The sequence below is a fragment of the Ictalurus punctatus genome, chromosome 16 (genome assembly GCF_001660625.3).
Source record: "Ictalurus punctatus breed USDA103 chromosome 16, Coco_2.0, whole genome shotgun sequence".
In the NCBI taxonomy this organism is placed as follows: Eukaryota; Metazoa; Chordata; class Actinopteri; order Siluriformes; family Ictaluridae; genus Ictalurus; species Ictalurus punctatus.
Genome location: NC_030431.2, coordinates 9,709,875 through 9,735,942, shown reverse-complemented (window position 1 = coordinate 9,735,942; position 26,068 = coordinate 9,709,875). Strand labels below are relative to the sequence as shown.

The 26,068-nt window shown below is 37.5% G+C and overlaps 1 protein-coding gene across 1 annotated transcript; it reads right to left on the bottom strand.

The window, feature by feature from the left end:
• Positions 1-1,470: 1,470 nt before the first annotated feature.
• Positions 1,471-25,948, bottom strand: ypel2a (yippee-like 2a). The gene is made up of 5 exons (XM_017488527.3): positions 25,347-25,948; positions 15,171-15,409; positions 5,710-5,753; positions 5,436-5,544; positions 1,471-2,848 (listed from the first exon to the last, which is right to left on the bottom strand). The coding sequence occupies exons 2-5, from the start codon at positions 15,276-15,278 to the stop codon at positions 2,759-2,761; spliced, it is 351 nt and encodes a 116-aa protein (XP_017344016.1). The 5' UTR covers positions 15,279-15,409; positions 25,347-25,948; the 3' UTR covers positions 1,471-2,758.
• Between the last annotated feature and the right edge of the window lie 120 nt (positions 25,949-26,068).

Sequence of the window (26,068 nt, the reverse complement as noted above, 5' to 3'; positions counted from 1 at the left end):
AGAATTTTTTTATTTTTTTTTTTACTGCTGATTAGCTCTGGGAAATTCAGTGAAATGGTTAAACCTTCAAAAATTATGCCTTTCAGCTTTTATGTTGGTATTTTTTGGCTTTTAGCAAAAGTAGGTGAGATAGATTGCTAGTAAGAGTCTTCCAACCATCCGTCCATCTTCAACCACTTACTCCTCTTCAGGGTCGTGGGGGAACCTGGAGCCTATCCCAGTAAGCATCGGGCACAAGGCGGGGTACACCCTGGACAGGGTGCCAGTCCATCGCAGGGTACAATCACATACACACTCACATACCCATTCATAAACTACGGACACTTTAGACACTAGTAAGGGTCTTAGTATGATTTATATGTATTTTATGACATGGAATATGTATGTGCTGAAAATGATGTTTAGGTTGAGGTTTTTTTTACCTTTCTTATTAAACTCCACCACAGGCCACTCAAAATCAAGGCTACACAATTACAAAGATGAGTTCTACATTTAGTTTATGTTTGCAAACAAGCTGGCACAATGGGTTTCGTAGTTGAATGTTCGTATTTTAACAACTGTTCAAAGGTTCAGAGTAGAACCCCTTTATGATGAGAGTTATTCTTGAGAGAAACCTCACTCAGGACTAATATTACTGGACTATTCTGTATGCTTATGCCTGTGTTTAGGTAATTTGCCTTTGGTTTGAAATGTTCCCTCTCAGTTTCCCTGCATATATTTTTAGATCTTGTGGATTTGGCTGGCCGAGAGAAGGGGAGGGGCCCAGGAGGCCTCCACCCACTGCCTCATTTATAGCAATGTCATTCTTTCTTTCCATATACAATGAGCACTGCTAGCTATGTCAGTTTCTAGCTTTTAGTATTACTATCAATCATTTTCATTTTCATATTGACTGAACCTGATCCCTTGCTCTAATCCTTTGCTGTTAACTACGGGTGGGGTGGTGAATGTGCCACCCAAACAAATGCAAAGGCAGATGTTAAGCCACGCTCTTCAAATTCGAGCGGTATAGACTTGATTTTACTGGAATGTGTATGAAACAGTATTACCATGCTATCAGCTCAGCTAGGGAAAACAGGCATTATTAGTCATTCACATGGTTTGAAGAGGGTGCCTACCATCTGCTCCTGTAAACAGTGTTGCCTAATTCCATCACCCCCAGTAACCACAAACACAAACACACACACACACTTGCAATGACACAAACAGATAGGTCTCTAGAACCGCTGTTACATAGGCAATGCCCTGAATGACTATTTGGGCTTTGCTTATGTGTGTTTTGTTCTCCTCAGCAAGCTTATCATAGTTTTACAGTTGTAACCTGCATGTTTACGTGTATGAACAGTTAGGCAAAATAAATATCCTATTAGATTGTATTCCCAATTTTTGTGATTTATAGCTATTTTTGTGCTATTCCAGTATGAAGAGTGAAAGGAAATGGAAGATCAAACACTCATTCATAAACTCAGCTTTATTGATATCAGATTTAAACATACTGATTCAATCTCAATAAATTTTTCCTTGTTATGAATGCTAAAATTATATATTATAAACTGTAATAAGGAGGAATTATCACACGCCCATAGTGGGATCAATTTATAGCTCACAGACATGTGTGTTAAAATAATTCATAACTAATAGATGAATAATAAATATACACTGAATGTGCTTATACATAATTGCGTAATGCATATGTTCAAAACAAATACTTGAAAAAAAACCCAGCAACCTCCAAATGACACAAAACATTACCATATGATCGCATTTAGAAATCTACACACAATAATGCAACATATGCTGGACACAGAACTCACAGTTCAGTCAGCATTCTGCTGATTGAGAAGTCTTTGGTTATGCATGGGGCCTATTATAATAGCTTATTAAAATTACTTTCTGTGATGTCTGGTGATCTTACTGGTCTGATCTGATTTAAGCAGGAGGACTGTGCTAAAATCAGAGTTAATCACATTTTTATTATTATTATTATTATTATTATTATTATTATTATTATTATGCTGTTGTTGTTGATGATGATGATGATGGCAGTGAGAGAGAAAGAGAGAGACAGAGCACACGCCCAATCTTAAATATTAACCAAATATCCATAATACTGAGGGGAGGTTGAACCCATGTATTACCCCATATATAACAATCAGTACACATGTGAAAAAAGGTTGAACATTCTGAAAAGAAAGGACATATAAAGACGCTACTACTGAAAAAAGCTGCTACAAGTTCAACATAAAGATCATAATCAACACAGGAAATGAAAGTCAATAAATACACGTATAAATAAACTGTGTGCAAACCATCAAAGAAAAGGGAGCAAGAAAGAAGCAACTGTTCTTTTGATGGACACTTGAAGTATTTTTGTATCTCAAGTAAAATGTTCAGCAGTCACTTGTGTAAGTTGCTACACTAAATGTATTTTCTCCATGGGTCCAGCCATTGGGGAAGCCTGCAAGTGGATTTGAAGTGGGTTTTGTGAAACCGATTCCACCTGGTTTCACTGGTCTTTATGCAAGCATGGATGTGCTATAAGGATGCACTGGGTTTGCTGACTTGATTATAGCAATAACTCTGTTAGAATGCAAATTCTTAATGTGATTCTGACAAACACACGCACGCACACATGTGCACACAGGAGAGGCACAGCACTGATGATATATATCACATCCTCAGGATGTAGGTCAGCGGGGTGAGTTTCCAGGAACAAGCTATGCATTCATGCCACAGGTCCATAGGGGTATTGAGGGCATCAGTCCCACCCATTGTCCTTGATCATGTGGGCGAGCTCAATGATGAACTTACCCTCCTTGTACTTCTGACTGCTCTCAAAGGCATGTTCCTAATAAGGAAGAGAGAGAGATAGTCATCTATAATCCTGTCATATAAGGTCAAACTATGCCATGAATCCAAAAATAATGGGTTTCTGTTAAGCTACTTTACCCTGTACAGATGTAAATTAGAGATGCACGATGTGTATAAGCCGATAATCAGTATTGTCCAATAAAGGCAATTTTTCACGCTAGCGGCCGATAGTTTAAAAACATCTGATGTTCAGGGCCAATTATATTCTGTCAATCAATTAGGGCGGGAAAACACATCGATTTCGTGCTGTGTGTAAATATGATATCTCTTGTGTGGTATGATGACAAAACTGCAGTTTGTAAGCTCTGTAATCTCTGCACTGCTAAAATTTAACACCAGACGCTGCAGCAGTGAAATCTAAAAAATTTTTGCCACGGTGCTCGAGCTGCTTGCGCTGAATTAAAGCCGCAGTACACTGTTGAAAGATTTAAATGCAAAGGAGTTGACAATAAAGTATATATTGCACAGAAAAATATATTTGTAGAGTAGTATATTTCATATCTAGTTAATGTTTATATATAAAAAGTTTATATTATATATTTCCAGTTTGATGTCAGTGATGATGTAGAAATGCTTTTGTTTGTGGTGAGTGAATGTGAAGCCTAACAGGAGGTTTTTTCAAATTCAGTCAGTTAATTCTGTTAATATGAATTAATAACATTCAATAAGTTAAGAAATCTTACTTTAATCTTTAGAATTTAGTTCATGTGTTAATGTTAATTTGAGTAATGTGTTTTCTGTTTATGAGACCAGTTACTGTGAAACAACTTGTTGAAATGGAGAGAATAAAGCTTTATTTGCATTTCCTTCAGAATTGTGGAATTAATTATTATTAATTTAAAAGAAGGAATAAAAGGCAGAACTATCGGTATCGGCCAATATGACTCTGAATATTTGGTTATCAGTATCGGCTGAGAAATTTAGTATCGGTGCATCTCTAGTAGTAATATCTACAAAGCTCTATGTAACTGCTCAAATGAATAAGTATACAATTGTTCCTATTAAACTGGACATACATTACAACTCAACCCTTTCCTATAGTGTAATTCAAATCATGGGTTTATATTAATGCGCATGTTCTGATACTTATCATTTCTATACTATCGACTAAATCACAGGGATGTTCCACATGTAAATCTAAGTCTAGTAATTAACAGATTAAAAACGTGTTATTATTTAACACAAAAAAAGAAGTGAAATTGTTGACATGATAAAGCTTTTTGTGGAGATGTATACTTAACATTTATGTAAGGAGGCTGATGAGGGAAGAACTGTAGCAGTTAACTAACTAACTTCTCTCACAGACATGCCACAACATTTGCTAATAACTTATAAATAGTTTAAAAGGTGATGTGTATGTCATTAAGAAATGTAAAAAAAAAAAAAAAATTAAAATGGTTGTAAATTTGCTGGGGTAAAAGAGGAATAAAACACTTCAGGATGTGCTGTCTTTGGAAAATAATCAACTTCAGGGTGGGCAGAACACTCCGGTTTGTGTTGGGCCACATCACGCCACCCAATTGTTGATTATTTTCCTGGGGCCATTCTAGGAGATTAGCATGAACTATTTTAGTATCTTTGTTTGTATTAGTTTATAACTACATGCAGTGTGGAAGTGTGAATTTAAAGTTTTGTGCAAGTATTGTGCATATTGTTATGGTTTTTATACCGCATCACCTGGCCTGAAAGGTAGCAGTCTGTGTTTAGTTAGACTAGCTAGCTGTGTAGTGCTATCTAACATCTTGCCAATATGAATGCATTCGCTCACTCTAATATGTAACATTGGCTTCACTTATTTGTGGATTCAGACATATTGTAGTTTTAAAAAGTATAATATTGGACCATTTCCATGAATTTTGATTGCGCGGCAGTTTATTATTGCCCCTTCCCTCCACCGTGGTGCTGTGTACTACATTAAAACTACAGCCCAAAAACATTTGTGGCTGAAGTCCTACCGGTACCACTGTTCTTTTCTTAAAACAGCTCTCCCTGTTGTGTTTTATTCCTTACACATTCACGTTTGTGTTCTGTCAGTTCTGTTACCATCAGCATGCACTAAGTATAGTTTTCAAAGTTTACACATTGTTCACAATTTTTTGCTTTCCTGGCACTCTTCAACTTAGAAAGCAGTAGTTTACAATCGTGATTATAATGGTACACAATAATGGCAGTATATTGGATAAGTAGAGACATTGCAGCTAGTATAAGAAGATGGTGATTTCTGTACTTTCTGTACAGTTAGGTCCAGTGAGTTTCTTTGGACAACATAATAACATTTTCCCTTTCAGTTAAGGTTTCTTTTCTATATCTGAAGATGTTAAGCCTCACAAATAAAGTATCTCTCTTAGAGATGTCTCAGAAAATCTCCAGCTTGAGCTGCATTCTTCACAAGTGCAGCATGAATGCAGCCGTTCATAGATAAGTGAGAAGACAGCCCTCTTCAAACAAGTGTGTCTATCTGAAGCGTTTGTGTCCGGTGTCAAGGTTGTGTCATGCATGAATGTGTGTAAGTGGACTTGTAGTGTGCATGATTGCTCAATGAAAGCACATTATCAGGTACTCACATATTTCCAGCCCAGTGTGGTTTTGCAATTTTCACAGTAGATGTCAGCCACAGCATGGAGACCTGTCAGCAGCACCCTCTCTTCTGCTGGCCCACAACCAATATTTACTCTGAATGTGGGGGAGAGAAAGAGGTAAAATTAAAAACAGAAAAATATGAAGCAAAGATGAAGCTAATACTGCCTCAGCTACTAAAACATGTGGACAATTAAATTACATTCCAAAAATGCTCTAATTGTATTGAGTTACAAAAATTACTCAGAGACAGACACTTACACAGAGTTGAACAGATAGGCTCTGCCTTGACTACCTTGAAAAGACTGCAAGAAAAAAAATACTGATTCAGTTGCCTGGGACAACTTTGTCTTATTGAAGTAAATGGCTTCAAACATACTGAGAACAGAACACTCATAACAATAAAACACTACAAACGAAGGAAAAATATTGTATCATGGCTATACTGAAAGCTTTGGCAGATGGGGTTTCCCTAGGAGGATGCAAACTACAGGGAAGCCAGTGATTAGTGACCCAAAATGTCCCTGGCCATATGGCTGTTTATCAAAAGATTCCAGCTTTATTGGTGCTTTATTGGCCGGACTAAGAAGCTACTGTATAGCACTTGCGCACATATTATATCTTTTATGTATCCAAAATGATTGTTTCTATTTCTATGATGTTACTTTAATTGGTTTTACATTTAAATCTGAGCTGTGTTTCCATAAACTATTTCCCTTTCTTTTTTCCTTAATGTTATTTTTGTTTAATTAATTGTACAGTTTTTACTCTGTTTTTACTCGGTTTTAACATTTCTCTGCCTGCATTTGCAGAATAGTTTTGCCCATGTGTAATCTCTGTCTATACCTTGACTAGCGCTACAGATACTGACACGAAAGTTCACTCTGCATGCCAAGCGAAGAGTTGAAGGTGTGGGGAGCGGAGGTCAATATCTGTGTTGTAAGGCTGGTGCCAAGATGTCTGAACCTGGAGAGAACTACTCTCTGAGGACAAAGGACGACTTCGAGAATGAACACACAATCTTTCTCTCACAGAATTAGCATCCACACCTGAGATAGCACATCCCCACTTCCTCTCTCTCCCACACCCTTCTCTTTCTCTGTATTGAGATCACCTCAAAAATTAGCATCTCCATCAGAGTCAGCCTGGAAGATCCTCACTTCCTCTCTCCCCACACCCTTCTCTTTCTCTGTATTGAGATCACCTTAAACACACCCAAGGTCTAAATGCATTACATAACATGTTTTAATGCGAATAAGATGTCAACTATACATGTTTACCATATTATACAAAAGGTTTCAGTGCAACTGGAACATATGGTCTCATTCCTTCAATAGCAGTTCAAATAAAAATATTACATGCCATTAAAGGCATACCCTAGCAGGGTCCCTTACTCAAATTACCTCCTGTATGTAAATAAGGTACATCCTTCCACAGACATCAAATTATAATCACAAACAGCACCTTTTGGTGGACCCACAGAGCGTCTGGGTATTGAGGGGAGAGCTGGCCAAAGATTCGGGGAATCTCTAGACAGATCTCCCACACGATCACTGTGTGTAGTTTTTCTCTACCAGGTATGTAAGTATTGTCACTCTTATGTTGTGTTATTATGTTTTGAATTTGATTGGAATGTAATGTTGAATGTAATTCTTTCTTATTAATAGTAGTATTGGATTTGGATGTTTTCATACCTGGTTAAATAAATTATTAGACTCGATTATATTCTGAATTATTCTGAAATTATTGTCTCTAGTAAATTGCGGTAAGTCGTTGTTACAGCAAATCTGTGACCAGGTTAGTATAGGCTAACAATTTGGCATTCGGTTAAGTGTACTTAGAGTGTACAGGCTCAATAGGAAATATCCGTTTAGGACAACATAAAGTTGATCAACCAAGTCTAAATAGGATGAAGTCTAAACCTCTGATTACTGTAATATTCCTCTAGTTAACGTGTACATAGAAAACTATAGCATGATTATATAAAGCTAATTCTACTCAGATATTATTGGTCTATCTTTGTAGATTTAGTGGTCATGACCTCTGGCTAGAAATAACATTACTGTAATTAAGTGTTACTAACTAAGGGAACTAATAAAGTACTATTTAGGAAAGGGCGAGCACAGGGCGGTCTTCTAAATAGTATTAATCAATTACCTCTGGCTAATGATCAAGACTGGCCAGTTTGTGACCATGAGATCCGAGCATGCGACCGGAGCAAGACTCGACACGGAATCCGAATGAAGGAGCACAATTTAAAGTATAGAATAAATTAGAGTTAATCAAGTATAGAAGATCAAAAGTATCAAAATATGAATAACTAAGAAATAAATACAACATTGAGGTTTTTACAGTTGGAGTCAGATTTAATTTAAGAGAGAGTCAAGCAGAATTGGAATGACAAATTTAAATATTTTCACATTGCTTCAAAAAGATTCAGGCTACTCCCATCGACATAAAATGACATAAAATCTCTGATGGAGAGCTTGCACCGCAATTAAAGCAGGACCAATTAGTCAAGGTCACAGAGGCCGTGATTTTAAGGGATAGAAAATACGTTGTTCCAGAGGTCCTCTAGAAACCAATGATAAAATTATAGCCTGATTATGCACACGTATCAGCTCCCAACACAACAGCTGATACAACAGAACTTCTGGTGGCCGGGAATGGCATCAGACATTGTAAGATGGTGTGATACATGCATTGTATGTGCAACCATCAACCAAGATAGACCTGGTTGAACAAAATTCTGCAGACCAGATCCACAAAAAACACCTTGAGAATTATTACATATAGATTTTCTTGTTCCACTACCCAGTGCAAAGGGGGGATATTGCTATTGCCTAGTGATAATTGATAAATTCTCTAAATGGGTTGAAGCAATTCCCACTTGCAATAACAGTGAAAACACAGTGCCACGAGTGATAGCGAACCAAATCCTCCCATTCTGGGGAGCACCAACACAGACTGAATCCGATCAAGGTCAATTCATGCTTTATGCATTTCTGCCCTGACAAAGGTTTCTGAGATGTCCAAATAGCAATCTATCACACGCATGCGACTGCATGCGACCGGTGCGAGACTCGACATGGAATCCAAATGAACAAGCACAATTTAAAGTATAGAATAAATTAGAATTAATCAAGTATAGAAGATCAAAAGTATCAAAATATGAATACCTAAGAAATAAATACAACATTGAGGATTTTACAATTGGAGTCAGATTTAATTTAAGAGAGAGTCAAGCAGAATTGGAATGACAAATTTAAATATATTCACATCGCTTCAAAAAGACAGGAACACGTGGGAATCCTTCTACCACATCATTGGATACCGTCGTTGGACCAGTGAGTGGACCCTTACAGTGCTATTAAAGAATCAGGTTAAAGAATTTTGCAATGATATTATACACTGCCTGGCCAAAAAAAAGTTGCACACTAAAATTTCGTTGCACCACCTTTAGCTTTGATTACAGTGTGCATTCATTGTGGCATTGTTTTGACAACCTTGTGCAATGTGACAATATTTATTTCCATTCAGAGTTGCATTAATTTTTGGCTGAGATCTTGTATTGAGGACGGATTGAGTCGAACCACTCTGTAAAGACTTCTCCAGCATCCCAAAGACTTTCAACAGAGTTAAGGTCAGCACTTTGTGGTGGCCAATTCATGTGTGAAAATGATCCCTCATGCTCCCTGAACCACTCTTTCACAATCTGAGCCTGATGAATATTGGCATTGTCATCCTGGAATATGCCTGTGCCATCAAGGAAGGAAAAAAAATCCATTGATGGGATAAAATGGTGAGCCTAGACCTGACCAACTGAAGCAACCCCAGATCATAACACAGTACAGTAGGCACTATGCATGATGGGTGCATTGCTTCATGTGCTTCACTTCTTACCCTGATTGCTTTGTAATAGGGTAAATCTGGACTCATCAGACCACATGACCCTTTTCCATTGCTCCGCAGTCCAATCTTTATACTCCCTAACAAACTAAAGTCATTTTTATCTGATTAGGCCACACAGCTGTTTAATCCCAATCCTGTAAATTCTCTTGGGATTGTGCATGTGGAAATGCTCTTACTTTCACTATTAAACACAGCCATGAGTTCTACTGCGCTTTTTACGATGTGACTTCACTAAACGTTTTAAAGATCTACGGTCACCATCATTCAGGATTTTGAACATTCATTTTTACAACCACATTTCTTCCTCAAAGTTCACCACTATTCTTCCAGGTTTTAATAATTTAACCTCCTTAGTTGTTTTCTTGATGCAGGTAATAATTTGCTCCTTCTGAAACACAGGAACATCTTTTCCACGACCAGGGGGTACGTCTTTTGACATGGTTGTTTAAGAAATGAGAAGCTACATACTGCATGAGTTAGGGTTAAAAGTACTGTTGCCAGCTAAAACACATTAATCACTGCAATAATGATCCAATCATAGACTCTTAAGTATTTGCTTATGGAAATCCAAACAGCGACCCTTTTTCTTTTGACAAGGCAGTGTCTGTCTGTCTGTCTATCTATCTATCTATCTATCTATAGACAGACGGACAGACAGAGAGACACACCCCTGGTCTGAAGCCAAAGCAAAGACTGAACCAAAAGTAAATGTAGAACACACATGTTAAACTAAATTAAAAACCATTTCTCAGATAATTTGGATTCCTATGACTTGAAGCTCTGCTTGACACTGGTTTATAATTGGCAGTAATTTCCAATCATTGCTGCTGGGGCCAACAAAACTCTGAGAAACAGTCAGCTTCCCCTAATGCCTTCAAGTGCTACAAATGTTTGAATGTGCCACACTGACCAACATTCTGCTCACCACCCTCAGACTCTCATGTGCAGGGATGCACATACACACACACACACACACACACACACACACACACACACACACACACACACACACACACAAACAAACTGTGTCAAAATTTATCATCCATCCATGTTACTTATGTGCCAGACTGCATTGAATGTAAAAATATTTTTTAATCATAAAAAAATTTGGGAACTGCTTGCTAAAAGCAGAGTTTGTTTTTAAGTACATGAACTAACCAGTGTTGCAACAAGAGAGCTGTAAATGACCTAAATTTAAATAGTGAGTTAAGTAATAATTGGCCATATATATATAAAGGTACAGTATCTCACAAAAGTGAGTACACCCCTCACATTTTTGTAAATATATGATTATATCGTTTCATGTGACAACACTGAAAAAATGACACTTTGCTACAATGTAAAGTAGTGAGTGTACAGCTTGTGTAACAGTGTAAATTTGCTGTCCCCTCAAAATAACTCAACACACAGCCATTAATGTCTAAACTGCTGGCAACAAAATTGAGTACACCCCTAAGTGAATAATATACGCCATAATATTATGGTTTAAAAACATATATCTGAGGCCAACAGTTTGCACATACCTATGCTAAAAACACTCAAATATTTCACAACTCCACACATTTCATATTACCATACATTTATTGTGTTAAATCAATTAGAGTATATACTTTATTTCCATAAGAGGTCATTTCAACATTATAGCTAAGAGACAGATTTATTTCAGCTTTTACTTCCTATATCAGCGGGTCAAAATTCCTGAATCAAAAGCTTCTGTGTTACGCTCCCACCAGCAGATGGCACTGCGGCGTCGACATGCATGAGCGGCTTCAGAGAGCACGCGTGCACGAAACTCTTGGATATGGACACGCACCTTTGTTTGTTTTGGTTCTCCCTCTGTTTAAGCACTGTTTGATGTTCGAGGGTGTGTCTTGATTTACTCCAGGTGTCCGTGCTTTAGTTTGATTGTGGTTGTCATTTAAACCCCTTGTGTTGCTGTGCACTTCGCGCAGTATTGTTTGAATGTAATGGTGAATGCGTTACCCATGCTAAGTGGTCTTCTTTTATAATAGATAGATAATATTACTAGGATAGCCTTCTTTCATCTCAGATCATATTGCTAAGATAAGAAATATAATGCCACTACACGATGCAGAAGAAGCAGTTCATGCTTTTGTTACCCCTAGGTTGGATTACTGTAATGCAGATCTTTCTCTTACAAACCCACAGTTATGGAACAGCATTCCAATACACAGTCTCAGTGTTTAAGTCTAGGCTGTGATAACACATTTGTTTAGTTAAGCCTTTTGTGAATAGTTTTTCAGGTAAAGCAGCAGTTCTGGAGGATTCAATCAATGGCATAGAGTGTTGTGGTGAACTGAGATGTCTGGATGCTCTTGCCTACCAATCTCACACATGCACAAAGGTTTGTTGACAGTGGAGTGGTTGGCTGCTTTATGTCCCAGGGTGCCCTCATGTCTGTGCTACCTTCTGGTTCTCCCTTTTAGTTATGCTGTCACAGCTTGTCTTGCCAGAGTCCCTGGTTGCACTCTGCACACAAAGTACATTGTCCTTAATCATTAGGCTACAATTAGCATACCTAATGATCTGTCTCTCTCTCTTTTGAGTTACACATGACACTCCTGAGATACCAGTGATCCTGACCCCTTCTGCTCTCCGGAACTGCCTGATCCATCCTGATGCCCTACTTCTGGTTGGAGTTTTCATCATTTGGAAATCACTCGTTGTTGCATGAGGATGGCCCCACATGGACAGCCTAAAGATCAATAATATTACTCTGGTTCCACTTAAAAACCATGAAGATGGCTTTGAAATGCAACTGTTATGTACAGTTTTGCTATGATGGCTTAGCACTACAATTGCTATGATAGCTCACCACTCAACAGTTGGTTGTGTTTCTCCTTCTACTTCTGAACTGTGGTCACTTACTACTTTTATTACAGTAGAAACACCACCACAGCTCTGTTTATGACACTGTTCATTTGTAAACCACCCAACTGAACAGTGTAATTTCATATTTGGATAAATCTATTCATGCATGCCAACTGTACCAACATGACAGATCAGGGTTCTTCAAATCTGGCCCTCAAGGTCCACTGTCCTGCAGAGTTTAGCTGCAACCCTAATCATACACACCTGAAGAAGCTAACCAAGGTCTTCAGGACTACTAGAAAATTACAAGCAGGTAAGTTTGGATGATGGAGCTAAACAATGTGATAGATCATGAATAATAATAATAAAAAAGCACTTTCTCACCCCCACAAAAAAAGAGAAGTGTCAAATCTGAATTGTTCTGCATGCACACTATACTTACCTAGGTTCCCCCAACATAATAATAATAATAATAATAATAATAATAATAATAATAATAATAATAAGACTCAAACCCTTCTCATTATAAACTGACACTAAATGTGGAACTGTGAGCAATCTTGAGCATTACATTTGGACCTAAATCCTAAGGCTAAGGAACAAGAATATCCTCAATGTTTCTACATTTTCATGTACCTTGTAATGTGCGCTAGAGTTCTGTTTCTGTTCCAAGGATCTAGAACCATCCTGAGCTGAGATATTGAGGTTTCCATAAACAGCTGTATAACCAAAATTTGTTGTGTGACATGACACAAAGAGACCGTCGTAGTTAATCCTTGTGCATCAAGGTTACACATAGGTCCATAGAGGACAAAAATGTCCAAAAAAAACCATTAAAATATTGTATATTCATATTTTTTCCACTTTCATGGACGTCAATTTTTTTTTTACCAGCATCAGTTCTAATCATAATTACCAAACATTCATTCATTTTCAGAATTGTAACCCTTTAAATGCTGGCTTGTTTACATAATGACACAGATGATTTTTTAAAATGAAAAAAATAAATAAATATTATTTTCCATATACTAAATGCTAAGCAGATTTTTTTTCTCTGATTATTACAATCTTTGATATGTCAGTGATTAACAACAACATTAATTTTGATGCATTTATATTTTTTATGCAGTGTCAGATAAAAAAAACAACAACAACCCACCACCCAGGTCTATAAAGGACAAAAATGTCCATGTCAAAAAACTGTCATAGAAACATTTTATATATATATATATATATATATATATATATATATATATATATATATATATATATATATATAATTTTCCACTTTCACTGACTTCGATTTTTTACCAGCATCAATTCTGATCATAATTAACAAACATTCATTGTCAGAATTTTAACCCTTTAAATGCTGGTTTCTTTACATAATGCAAAAATCTTCAGCTCAATAACCTTCTTTGACTCATATACATGGGGTGGGATTTGTTATTTCCAGTACAGTATAATTTCTTTCTTTCAAAGTGTTCACACACACACACACACAAATTTTTCAGTACACGGCTACAATTTTCACGGCTTCAAGCAGTTGTCTATTAGCACGTATAGCATGACAATTAATTATCTGCACTTAAAGCGTTCGTAAAAAAATTAAATAAAAACACCCAAAACTGTACACAGTACCATAACGAAGACGAACTGTATGTTGATATGTGAAATTCTGGAGGGACGTCAGGGCGCGGTGATGTAATGACGTGCTGTTAATCTAATTATGTCCTATAACATGTACATGACAGGAGTATTCTAAAAGCGACTCATGTAAACACCTTAATCACATTATTATCTTACTCAGAGTAAGGTCAATAATTAGATTACTGCTGTCCATGTAAACGTTACATTACAGACATTGCAGTTTATTGCTCTGGACACATCTGCAGTCCTCATGCCTCCCTGCAGCAGGCCTATGGCATGTGCACACAGGTGAGCAGGAACCCCAGGCATCTTTCCTCTGTTTGTTTTCAGAGTCAGTAGAAAGGTCTCTTTAGTGTCCTAAGTTATTGTAACTGTGACCTTAATTGCCTACCGCCTGTAAACTGTTAGGGTCTTAAGGACTATTCCACAGGTGCATATGCAATAATTGTTTATGGTTCATTGAACAGGGATGCACGGTGGCTTGGTGGTTAGCGTGTTCGCCTCACACCTCCAGGGTTGGGGGTTCCCACCGTGGCCCTGTGTGTGTGCGGAGTTAGCATGTTTTCCCCATGATGCGGGGGTTTCCTCAGGGTACTTCGGTTTCCTCCCGCAGTCCAAAGACATGCATGTTAGGCTGATTGGCATGTCCAAAGTGTCTGTATTGTATGAATGGGTGTATGAGTGTGTGTGTGATTGTGCCCTGCGATGGATTGACACCCTGTCCAGGGTGTACCCCACCTTGTGCCCCATGCTCCCTAGGATAGGCTCCAGGTTCCCCGTGACCCAGTAGGATAAGCGGTATAGAAAATGGATGCATGGATGATTCATTGAACAAACATTGTTTAAACCCTTTCCAATAAAGATCTGTAAAGCTTATTTGGATTTTACAAAATTATCTTTAAAATACAGTCTCCTGAAAAAGGGACGATTCTTTTTTTTTTGCTGAGTTTATAAATGTTTTCACTACCTCCGTGCCCCCTGAGATGTCTAAGAATGAAGCAGGTTTTGAACAGCAACTGTGGTCAAACTCCTCAGCAAAGGGTAGTCCCACATTTCTGTTCTCCCTATAAGAGTTTGGTGAACGTTTGTTCCATTTGAAAAACATGGCAGACAGTACTGTCTCCATGAATGAAGTCTCTGAGACAATTTGACTGCTTTCTTGTCAATGTGTCTAGACATGTTTTTGTTTATTACAATATAAGGAAATATCTCAAACCATAATTAAAGGTTATTACCATAATCTGAATTAGTACATACATGTGCTTAGTTAAATCACAAAAAAACAACAAATAAAAAGGACAAAACAACATAAAAGGGCTGGTACCAACCTTGGAGATGAGCTCGTCATGGTTGGCCAAGTGAGCCCTGCAGTGGATACAGCTGTATGTGCGATGGCAGTTGGGTAAGTAGGCCTGAAAGGTCTTAGAGCGTGTCATGGCAGCAGTGGCAGGTGAGACAACACGGGAGTGCAGTGGGAATGGCCAATCAGCCTAGGATGGCTTGCAGGGGAAGCAGTGGAGCACAGAGGTGGGAGCCGTGAGGGAACTCAAAAGAGGAGAGATCACACCTATTTTGGAGGAAGGGGACACAAAAGACATGCTAATAATTATGAACTAAAGAGAGAGAGAGAGAGAGTATTTGTGTGTGTGTGTTGATAGGGCACTTGTAGCCCAGCAGTTTAAGGTTCTAAACAATTGAATAGAAGGTTCTCAGGACTCCAGAAAGTCATGCTAGACCCTCTTACGCCTGTTTCACACATACATATTTCACACAATACATATAAACAACATAAGATTCCATTTGTTACATCTATATAGATTTATATATTACGTTGCTCAAGCAAGTGGCAAAACATTTAAACGTGGTACTTCTCTAAAATGAAAAGGTCATATCACAAACATTTTAAATGAAAACTTACCATCAACACAAACATCCGAGGAAACTGCCTCCCATGTCTTTTCTTTTGTATTTAAATCTTTATACAAGAAATCTTGCGGGTCATATACAACTTTCTCCGAACACCAGCCTGTCACGTGATTCCTGCCGCTTTCTGCTGAGATGTGAGCCACCCCCACCCCCCCCCCCCCCCCCCCCCCCCCCCCCCCACACACACACAATATAACATGCTATGTGGTGTATTTCACTTTAAAAAATATATAATTTAGATATAATTTTGACCGCATTAGGTATTTTTGCAACTCCTGGTAAGTGTTGTGGTTTTCTTTGCTTTACCCTGGACTTAAAGTAATAAGATGACTGTGAAAACAGTAGTATACTTTAATTATATGCATTTATGGTGAAATTACATTTTGGTGTCAATCTGTGTGTGAGTGTGTTAGTGAATGGGTGAATGAGAACCAGTGTAAAGCGCTTTGGAACCCCTAAGATTAAAAAAGCGCTATATAAGTGCAGAGCAACAGAGTACGTGTGAACCAGACCTTAGTCATTAGCTCCTTTGAATAGGCCTAGACTAATAAACAAGTCCTAATCCTCTTTACTGAAAAAAATGGAGTATGTAGTTGGATTTAAAAAAAATATATACATGCATAAAAATATTATGCTTCTCATCAAAACATGATTCCATTGCTTATGCTAAACTTAAGTTAAACAATGTTCTAATTCAGCAGAATTGTCCAGCAGAAATGTTCAGTAGAAATGTTCAGCAGAAATGTTCAGCAGATATCTTCAGAATATATGTTCAGCAGGAATGTTCAGTAGAAATGTTCAGCAGAAATGTTCGATAGAAACGTTCAGCAGAAATGTTCACTAGAAATGTTCAGCAGGAATGTTCAGAAGAAATGTTCAACAGGAATGTTCAGAAGAAATGTTCAGCAGAAATGTTCACTAGAAATGTTCAGTAGAAATGTCCAGTAGAAATGTTCAACAGGAATGTTCAGCAGAAATGTTCAGCAGAAATGTTCAGCAGAAATGTTCACTAGAAATGTTCAGCAGAAATGTTCACTAGAAATGTTCAGCAGGAATGTTCAGTAGAAATGTTCAGAAGAAATGTTCAGTAGAAATGTTCAATAGAAATGAAACTGGAGATTGTTTGTTTGAGTTGAAATAAAAATATAAGAATAAATAAAAAAAACAATGTTCTAATTAATGAGATTTAATTATGTAAAGTGAGTGTGACCAATTCACACAGTATTAACATAAACATTATGAAATCTCTTGGGGAAGTGGTAGCTCAGCGGTTAAGACTTCTGATAGGTTATGAGTTCAAATCCCAGCACTGCCAAGCTGTCACTGTTGGGCCCTTCAGCAAGGCCCTTAACCCTCAACTGCTCACTTGTATAAATGAGATAATTCTAAGTCACTCTGGTGTCTGACAAATGCTGTAATGTAATGTTGGCACTGACAGTTACTATACCTATACTATTTAAATTAAGTATATAAATTAATTACATCCTCAGCTCAGGTGTGAGTGTGGAGTTTTATTCAGGCCATTGAAAATACATGATAAAATCACTTTGTATACATGAAAACAAATTATGTTAAGTTAACTCAATTCAATCACATGGAACCGATATACGCATTTGAATCAAGTAAATTCAACTAGATTTTTTTTTACAGTGTACAATGAAGAACAAGCCAAAAAAAGAGAGCTATGAATAGTTTTTCACAAGAAACCCTTGCACATATATGCAGATTAATTATGTGGCTTTAACTTACTTTCACCCCTGCTTATTCATAAACACACACACACACACACGCACACACACACACAGCCAATAAAATTACTCTCAATGTTTTGTACTAAAGCTGAACTGAGGACACTGAGTGGTAGTAAGACAAATAATATAATGGGCATTATGCAATGAGAGATACAAGGACAGCCAATATTCTATCACAGACAATGGTGTTCTATGACAGTATGATAAGCAAGACTGAGAGGCAACATTCTGTATGCTACAAGAAACATCCTTGTCTACCAAGGAGGGCAGTAAATAATGTGGATAATGACACTGGTCAGTTGGTCCAGAAAAGCCATAGAAATTCGTATTCAATTCTTATTTCATTTGCATGTTTTCACTACAATGTTAAGGCACCCAATTTTGATACATTTCTTCTTTTACAGTAAATAGCCCCTGTACATTAATAAACTTCACTATGACATCAATGACATCACTGAAGACATTTGCCATCAATACACTCATTTATATAATATTATATTAATGAATTATAAAAGGAAACACTTATACAAATGAATCTCTCTTTACTAGTTAGTTTTAATGTAAATATACATTAATTGTCCACTTTATTAGGAACACCTTTAGACCTGCACACTCATGCAGTGATCTAATCAGCCAATCATGTGGGGGCAGCGCAATGCAAAAAAATCATGCATATACCGGTCAAGAGCTCCAGTTAATGTTCACATGGAACATCATAATGAAGAAAAGGTGTGTGGCTTTGAGTGTGGAATGGATGTTTGTTCCAGAAGGGCTGGTTTAAATGTTAAATGTTTAAATTTCACACACAACAATCTCTAGCATTTACACAGAATGTTGCAAAAGATAAATAAATAAAAAAAAACATTAAGTGTGCAAAGTTCTGTCGGTGGAAACATCTTGTTGATAAGAGAGGCCAAAGGAAAATGGCTATATTGGTGTGAGTTGCCAGGAAGGATATAGTAACTCAAATAATCACTGTGTACAACTGTGGTGAGCAGAAAAGCATCTCAGCAAACATCAAACCTTGAAGTTAAACATCAAACCTTAGCCAAGAACAGGAATCTGAGGCTATAATGGGCACAGACTCACCTAAATTGGACAGTTGAAGATTAGATAAAAAAAAAACCACCTCCTGGTCTTTTTCCAGTCTTCAGCTGTCCAGTTTGTGTGAGTCTGTGCTCATGATAGCCTCAGATTCTTGTTCTTGGCTGACAGGACTGGAACCGGATGTGGTCTTCTGCTGCGGTAACCCACATCCACCTCAAGGTTGTGTTGTGCGTTCTGAGATGATTTTCTGCTCACCACTGTTGTAAACTGTGCTTATCTGAGTTATTATAGGACAGAGGTGGGATAATTTTACTCCAGTACAAGTGAAACTACTTATAAAAAATAATTACTCAAGTAACAATAAAAGTAATAATGCTAATAATTACTTGAGTAAGAGTACTTGAGAAAACTACTGAAAATTGCTAGTTACTTCAGATCTGATTGAAATGAAGGGGAAATCCTGAATCTCAGACAACATGGAGAACTGTAAGTCACACCTCTCCATCAACATCTGTCTGTTCTGTTTATATGATATAAAACCTGGGTTTGAGATGAAGCAGCATATCCCAGTCATGTGATTAGTACAATAACCCATCATTTTCAACACAAAATCTCACACACATCCCAAAAATAACAAACATTTTCCCAACAGTTGACTGTCTTTATTTTCACATGTTAACAACACAAAATTGTCAGCATCTGCATTTAAACAAGACAACAGAAAACAAAAGAACAGACTATGAATAAGAACAGAAGAGAAAGTGTATTGTTTAGAGAGAGTGAGTGATTGTGTGTGTGTGTGTGTGTGTGTGTGTGTGTGTGTGTGTGTGTGTGAGCATGTATGTGTGTCCTGCCTCTGCTAAAAAAAAGTGAGCGGTTGTTGCGTCCGCATTCAGACCACTGCAGTGTATCGCGAGACTCATGACCTCATTATACATGATATAAACTAACGATAAAAACTACATATATTCATTAACACCACCGCATGTAGCGAAGTAAAAGTACATTTCTGTGATTAAAAATTAACTTGAGTAAGAGTATAAGCATGACCATTTAAACATACTTTTTACACCCCCCCCCCAAAAAAAAGTTACTCAAGTAAATGTAACAAAGAAAAAGTAGCGTGTTACTACCCACCTCTGCTATAGACTTCCTGTCAGCTCAAACGAGTCTGTTTATTCTCCTCTCATCTCTCTCATCAACGAGGTATTTCAGCCTGCAGACCCTCTGCTCACAAGATGTTTTTTGTACCAATCTGTGTAAATACTAGAGACTGCTGTGTGTGAAAATCACAGGACATCAGCAGTTTCTGAAATACTCAAACCAGCCGATCTGGTACCAACAACCAATATGAACTGTATGTGCATATTGGCTGATTGGATAGCTACATAAATGAGTGGGTGTACAGGTGTTCCTGATAAAGTGGACGATGAGTGTACGTACGGCAATCAAAATCCTTCATGTAAAGTCTGTCCACATGAAGGAAACTTACGGACAAGGGGGGAACATGTGAGACACCACACAGAGATTAACCTGAGCTCAGACTCAAGCTCAGCTGCAAGGCTGCAATGCTGTCCACTGCACAACCCGTTCGGCCCACAACTGTAATATGTAATATATAATTAATATTCACCTTAGAATTACTGTTGTGACTATATCCAATTTACACTTGCTATTTACTTAATTCTCAAGACATTTATTAACATTTATATGAAGAATTTCTGTGTTAAATCACTGTTTCAGCTTCTTTAAAAAAGAAGTGGAGATGAAGTTGTGTGCCTGCAGTTGGTATACAGTCAGCAGTGTGAGGCAGCTGAAAGAGTGTTCAAAGTATTGGTTGAAAATGTCTTGTCTGAGTGTATTTAAATGGATTCTTCCAAGTTACTGAATGATGGAACTGGACATGTATGCTCTCAATAAATGCAATCTAGCAAGGGAAAATAGTCCCTAGTATTTTGTCAGTTCAGGAACTCAGTCCATGATACTGCTATTGAGCAACATCACTTTACTCAAGTGGTCTGTCCACTTTGTAGGTGGTGATTGTATTTCTGACATGCTAATATTAGAAACTCATGTGACCGCCTAACTGAATTTACATTAGTAATGTAAATTGGTGTACTGGTAATGCAGCAGTTTGTTGTCTTTTTGACTATTTAAAGTTACTAGCTAGCAATCACACTCATAGAGTAATTAACATCAAAGCATTAATAGGGAAGGAGACCAGCTCAGTCTGTTTTTTTTCTCTCTCATTTGTTTTTTGCTGCAGCTCTGCCCCTACTCTCTAACTGTCCTCTCTCTGAGCAGTGTTCATGCCACATTGAAAAATAAGGTGTTTTAATTCTCAGAATAGTTTATTAAATAAAATGCATTTTTTAATATATTTAATATACTTGAGAAGTCGGCACAGCCCCAAAATTTCATCCATGGTTGGAAAAACGTATGTATATACCTGTTCTAAATTCTAGTATACTGGTAAAAGACCAAAAACTTGTATTAAGACCACAGTATGTTGCATCACGAAAAAATATCTCTCTTTAGACTCTGTAGCCTGGCTTATCAAACAAACAAACAGTCCTGTGGTCCAACAAGTGTTAACGCTATCAGCACAGCACTGCTGATGTTATTAATCCAATCAGTATGAGAAAACACACGGATGAGCTCAGCAAACTCCATGATGTCACATTACATAAACATAATTACTATGAAAAAACAGTTATGTATGATTATACTTGACTATGGATGAGTCCAGATATATCAGATGTAAACTTAACCCATGCCTTTGATTAGAAGCATTCATAAGGTCTGGAGTGGAGACAAAATACTCCATACAGCAGCTTTTGTGTTTGCCTCTTTAGTTGAGCAGCTGGCTGAAATTAGGCTCTTGAGTATATTTAGCCATCACTGTGTCCATTTGGTCATTTAGAGCTCAACTAATTAATGCAGCTGCAAAAGGGCAAGCTCATATTTAAAAAGAAACTTTTTGTTACATGGTGCTTTCACGGGGAAGGCTGAAATATACTTTGAATATGCACACATTAAAGATGTGATATGAGGCGTACATTAGAACCAAACGTACAGCAATAGCATTTGCAGTCAGAAGGGATACAACAGTCTCAACACTGTCTTTATCTAGGTAGTACAACCCCAATTCCGAAAAAGTTAGGACAATATGTAAATACTGTAAATAAAAGTCATTTGAAAATTCAATTAACCCTGTACTATATTGAAAACACATTATTAACACATTATTTGAGGTTTTACTTTGTGAATTTAATTATTGTTGAAAATATACACTCATTTCAAATCTGATGACTGCAACACACTCCATAAAAGTTTGACAGCTGACTGTTTACTGCGTAACATCGCCATTTCTTTTAACAACACTTATTAAGCGTTGACACTGAAGACACCAGTTGGTTAAGTTTAGCAAGCAGAATTTTCCCCCATTCATCCTTTACACATTTCTTCAGCTGCGCAACTGTACAGGGCCTTCATTGCCTTATTTTGCGCTTCATAATGTGCCACACATTGTCAATCGGAGACAGGTCAGGACTGCAGGCAGGCCATGCTAGCACCTGCATTCTGTTTACGCAACCATGCGCTTGTAATTCATGGTTTGGCAGCATATGTTGCTCCAAAATGTGTACATATCTTTCTGCATTAATGATGCCCTAACAGATGTGCAAGTTACCCACGCCATGGGCACTGACACACCCCCATACCATGACAGCTTGGATGGTCCTGTTCCTCTTTGGGCCAGAGAACACGACAGCTGTTTTTTCCAAAAACTATGTGAAATGTTGACTTGTCGGAACCACAAAACATAATTCTACTGTGCTACTGTCCATCTCAGATGAAACTAAGCCCAGAGAAGTCAGCGGCGCTTCTGGACAGTGTTGATGTATGGCTTCTGCTTTGCATAGTAAAGCCTTAACTTGCATCTGTGGATACAGTGGCGAATGGTGCTGACTGACAAAGGTTTACCAAAGTATTCCCGAGCCCATATCAGGATATCCATTACAGAATCATGATGGTTTTTAAGACAGCAACGTCTGAGGGATCGGAGATCGGTCTTGCCCTTTACACACCGTGATTTGACTGGATTCCTTGAATCTTTTAATTATATTGTACACTGTGGAAAGTGAAATGCCCAAAATCCTACCGATTTGTCTTTGGGGAAGGTTGTTCTCCAAGTGTTGGATTATTGGCTGATGCATCTGTTGGCAGATTGGTGAGCCTGGACCTATCCTTGCTCTTGAAGGACCAGGCCTTTTTTGGAGGCTCCTTATATACTATGATTAGATGATTGCCTCACCCGTTTCACAACACCTTTTTATTTCAACTTGCCACATCGTTATTAATCCTAAATTGCCCATGTCCAAACTTTTTTTGGAACATGTTGCAAGCATCAATTTCTAAATAAATGTTTATTTAAAAAAAACAACTATGCAGTTGATTAGGAAAAAACATCAAATACATTATCTTTATAAGTTTTTTTGTTAAAATATAAGTAAAAATACATTTACAAATCACTCCTCTTTATTTTTATTAGCTTGTTCCATATAGTCCCAACATTTTTGGAATTGGGGTTGAATCATCTTTATATATTACTCTAGATCAAAGTGAAAACTTTGGCAAAATATTTGATAATGTAAAAGCTTAATTCATCTTGTACTTTAAAATGTAGAAGATGATGGGTGCATTCTCTCACTGGATTTCATTTATTATATATAAATTTAGCACACCAGTCTGATATCCAGTTGTACTAATATGCTTCATAATGTTTGAGAGAGACGGAATAAAAAGCTGTAATGCTACCCAAACAGAAGTAGGCCCCATGAGCATCTGCTGCACCTTGTCTATCCCATTATCTGATTTGTGTCACGCAGATTGAAGTGTGCTCACATAATGGCAAGACTTTCTTTTGAATGCAACCCTATGCAAGATGGTTGGCTTAAATAGCAAGACACCTTGGTTACTGCCATCCATCCCAACCAACTTAACTTAAGCAGTCCAGCAAGGCCATTATATTTTGTCAGATTTGCTTCTGAGACTGACACAAAATTAACTGAAAGCCTGTAAGGTGACAGGAAAAGACAAAAAAAAAAAACAAAAAAAAATGTCTATTTTCAACAAGACAGTTTGATTGTGGCCATTTTGATACCAAATGACAGAACACTGTGGGAAGTGTATGCTTTCCTATCTTTATATGTCAGGACGAATCATACAGATGAGTTATTTAAGCTTGTCGAGAAGGAAGCACAAAACAGGATTAACATCAATTCTGTGAGAGAAAAAAAATGCACCGACTGTTTTCAATCCTAGATCAGTCTCAGATACATAGTGTTTACTGAAGCACTAGAAGGCAGAAATATTCTCTCTTTCTTTCCTCTGGCCAACAATCCTCCTCTCAGACCATTTAACTGTGCACACATCATCATATACAGTTAATATTGTTAACTGGGACTGGCACCCTGTCCAGGGTGTACCCCACCTTGTGCCCGATGCTTCCTGGGATAGGCTCCAGGTTCCCCGTGACCCTGAAAAGGAGTAAGCGGTAGAAGATGGATGGATCGATGGATCGATGGATTGTTAACTGGACCTAATTCTGGTATTTATTCATCCAGCTTATCCTACACTACAGACAATTTAGAAATGCCAATCAGCATACAACGCATGTCTTTGGACTGGAGAGGGAAACCAGAGTATGAAACCACTGAAGCACGGGGAGAACACACAAGCTCTGCGCACGCAGGGCAGACACAGTATTCAAACCCCTGACCCTGGGGGTGCGAGACAAACGTGCCCCCCACTGGTATCTATATAACTGTAAATACCATTTACTTCACACTCTTTTATATTTATATTTTTAAACAGCAATATGCATGTTTCATTTCATTATAACTGCTAGCACTAAGAAATTTTTACAACTTGAATTTTTATTCAACATAATAATAGATTATAGGCCTAATAGTAAAATTGTTTCATTCCATAATGGGGATGTTTAAATTGCAGTAAGTTTACTTGAAGACAACGTGAATTTTTTTTTTTTTTAATGTCTTATTACAGAATATTAACACAATAAGAATCATCACAGATTGTCCACACGAATTCCCAGATATTTTCCTTAAAAAAATATTTTTTTTAAAAATCTAATGGTCTAATTCTAATTTAAAATATAGCCATCAGTGTTTTACTTATTAGTAAATAAACAAGTAATTCACGTTCATGTCTTGTAAGCAGTGGAATATGTTAAAAATATTAAAAACCAAAACAACATTAAAAATGTTTACAAATCAGATTGGCTAGCCTGGCTTCACTCCTCGGAGTGGCCAACTTTTGAATAAAGAATGCAAGTGTAATCTGAATTCATAAATCAGAACTAACAAAATATGCACTTAAAGTTTATTAGTGTAAGAAATGAAGGCGCTGTATTACCGTGACCACGGTTCTGGGTCTCTACAGTAAGGTGTCATCCCCAAGTGCGCTTCCACGTAAAGGATGCAATTTATTTAGCCTGTTTATTTATTTATACTTTTACTTCTACGTTATCAATCGATGCAGATGCTATTTTAAGCACAGCCTCGGTATCCGTAATGAACCCTGCATCCATATCGACTCGTGATCTACGCATCCACTTTCATAAACGCTACTTTGTCACAAACTGTGAGTCATCAAACAACAACAACATTATTCCATTAAAACTATACCAAACTTTAAGACGTCACAATTATGTACAAAATGCTACTGAATTCCGAGGACTAATCTGACTGACCGTACCTCAGAATGGAAAACTGTTTCAGTCGCAGTCTCTGTTCTTCTTAAAGTCCAAATTTACGCACAGTAAGTCACTATACCTTTGTATTACATAAACATTCAATAAATCGCCCTTCCTCCTGCATGGCTATAAATGTACAGTATAAATATGTACAGCACGGTGGCGCACTGGTTAACATACCGCCTTCATTTTGAATGACAGACAGGATAACCAACCGATAAAAAGGAGCGGCCTAGCAACACTATCCTGATTGGTCAATCAAGAGTATAAACCAGCCAATGCAATAAGGAAACAAAAGCTTACATCTGCATTTTTGTCCTGATTCATACTTCATTAAACGGAGGCTAATTGACAGGATCTGGATTTTTGTTTGTTTAAATTAGTTTTTGCCCCCGTCCCCCACCACCACCACAAAGTGGTCATAGTTTTAGTGCCCTATTTCAGATCCGAGTCCTCTTAGACGTCTCCTCATAACATGGTTATATTGTTGTCCTTTAGCAGTTAAGGGAGGAAATGTAAAAATACCTCCACCATTGCTTGTTTTAACCTATCTGCCAAGTTCTTGCACCCAATTAACCCAACATCATAACAACTCAAACCACAATTCGCTTCATCACTGTGAAAGTAAATAGTTAATATCAATAAAACTTTCTCTCTTTTTCTTTTTCTTTTTTAAATTGCTGGACTTAACATTACAACTTCAACTTTTATTCTCAACAGTTGG

What these genes read in the sequence shown, in the direction of transcription:
- ypel2a (XM_017488527.3), bottom strand. Translation starts at nt 15,278, where the DNA reads ATGACACGCTCTAAGACCTTTCAGGCCTACTTACCCAACTGCCATCGC. An exon ending in GCCTATCTGTTCAACTCTGT is followed by an intron (nt 5,545 to 5,709) that starts GTAAGTGTCTGT and finishes CCCCACATTCAG; the next exon opens with AGTAAATATTGGTTGTGGGC. An exon ending in CCACACTGGGCTGGAAATAT is followed by an intron (nt 2,849 to 5,435) that starts GTGAGTACCTGA and finishes CTTCCTTATTAG; the next exon opens with GAACATGCCTTTGAGAGCAG.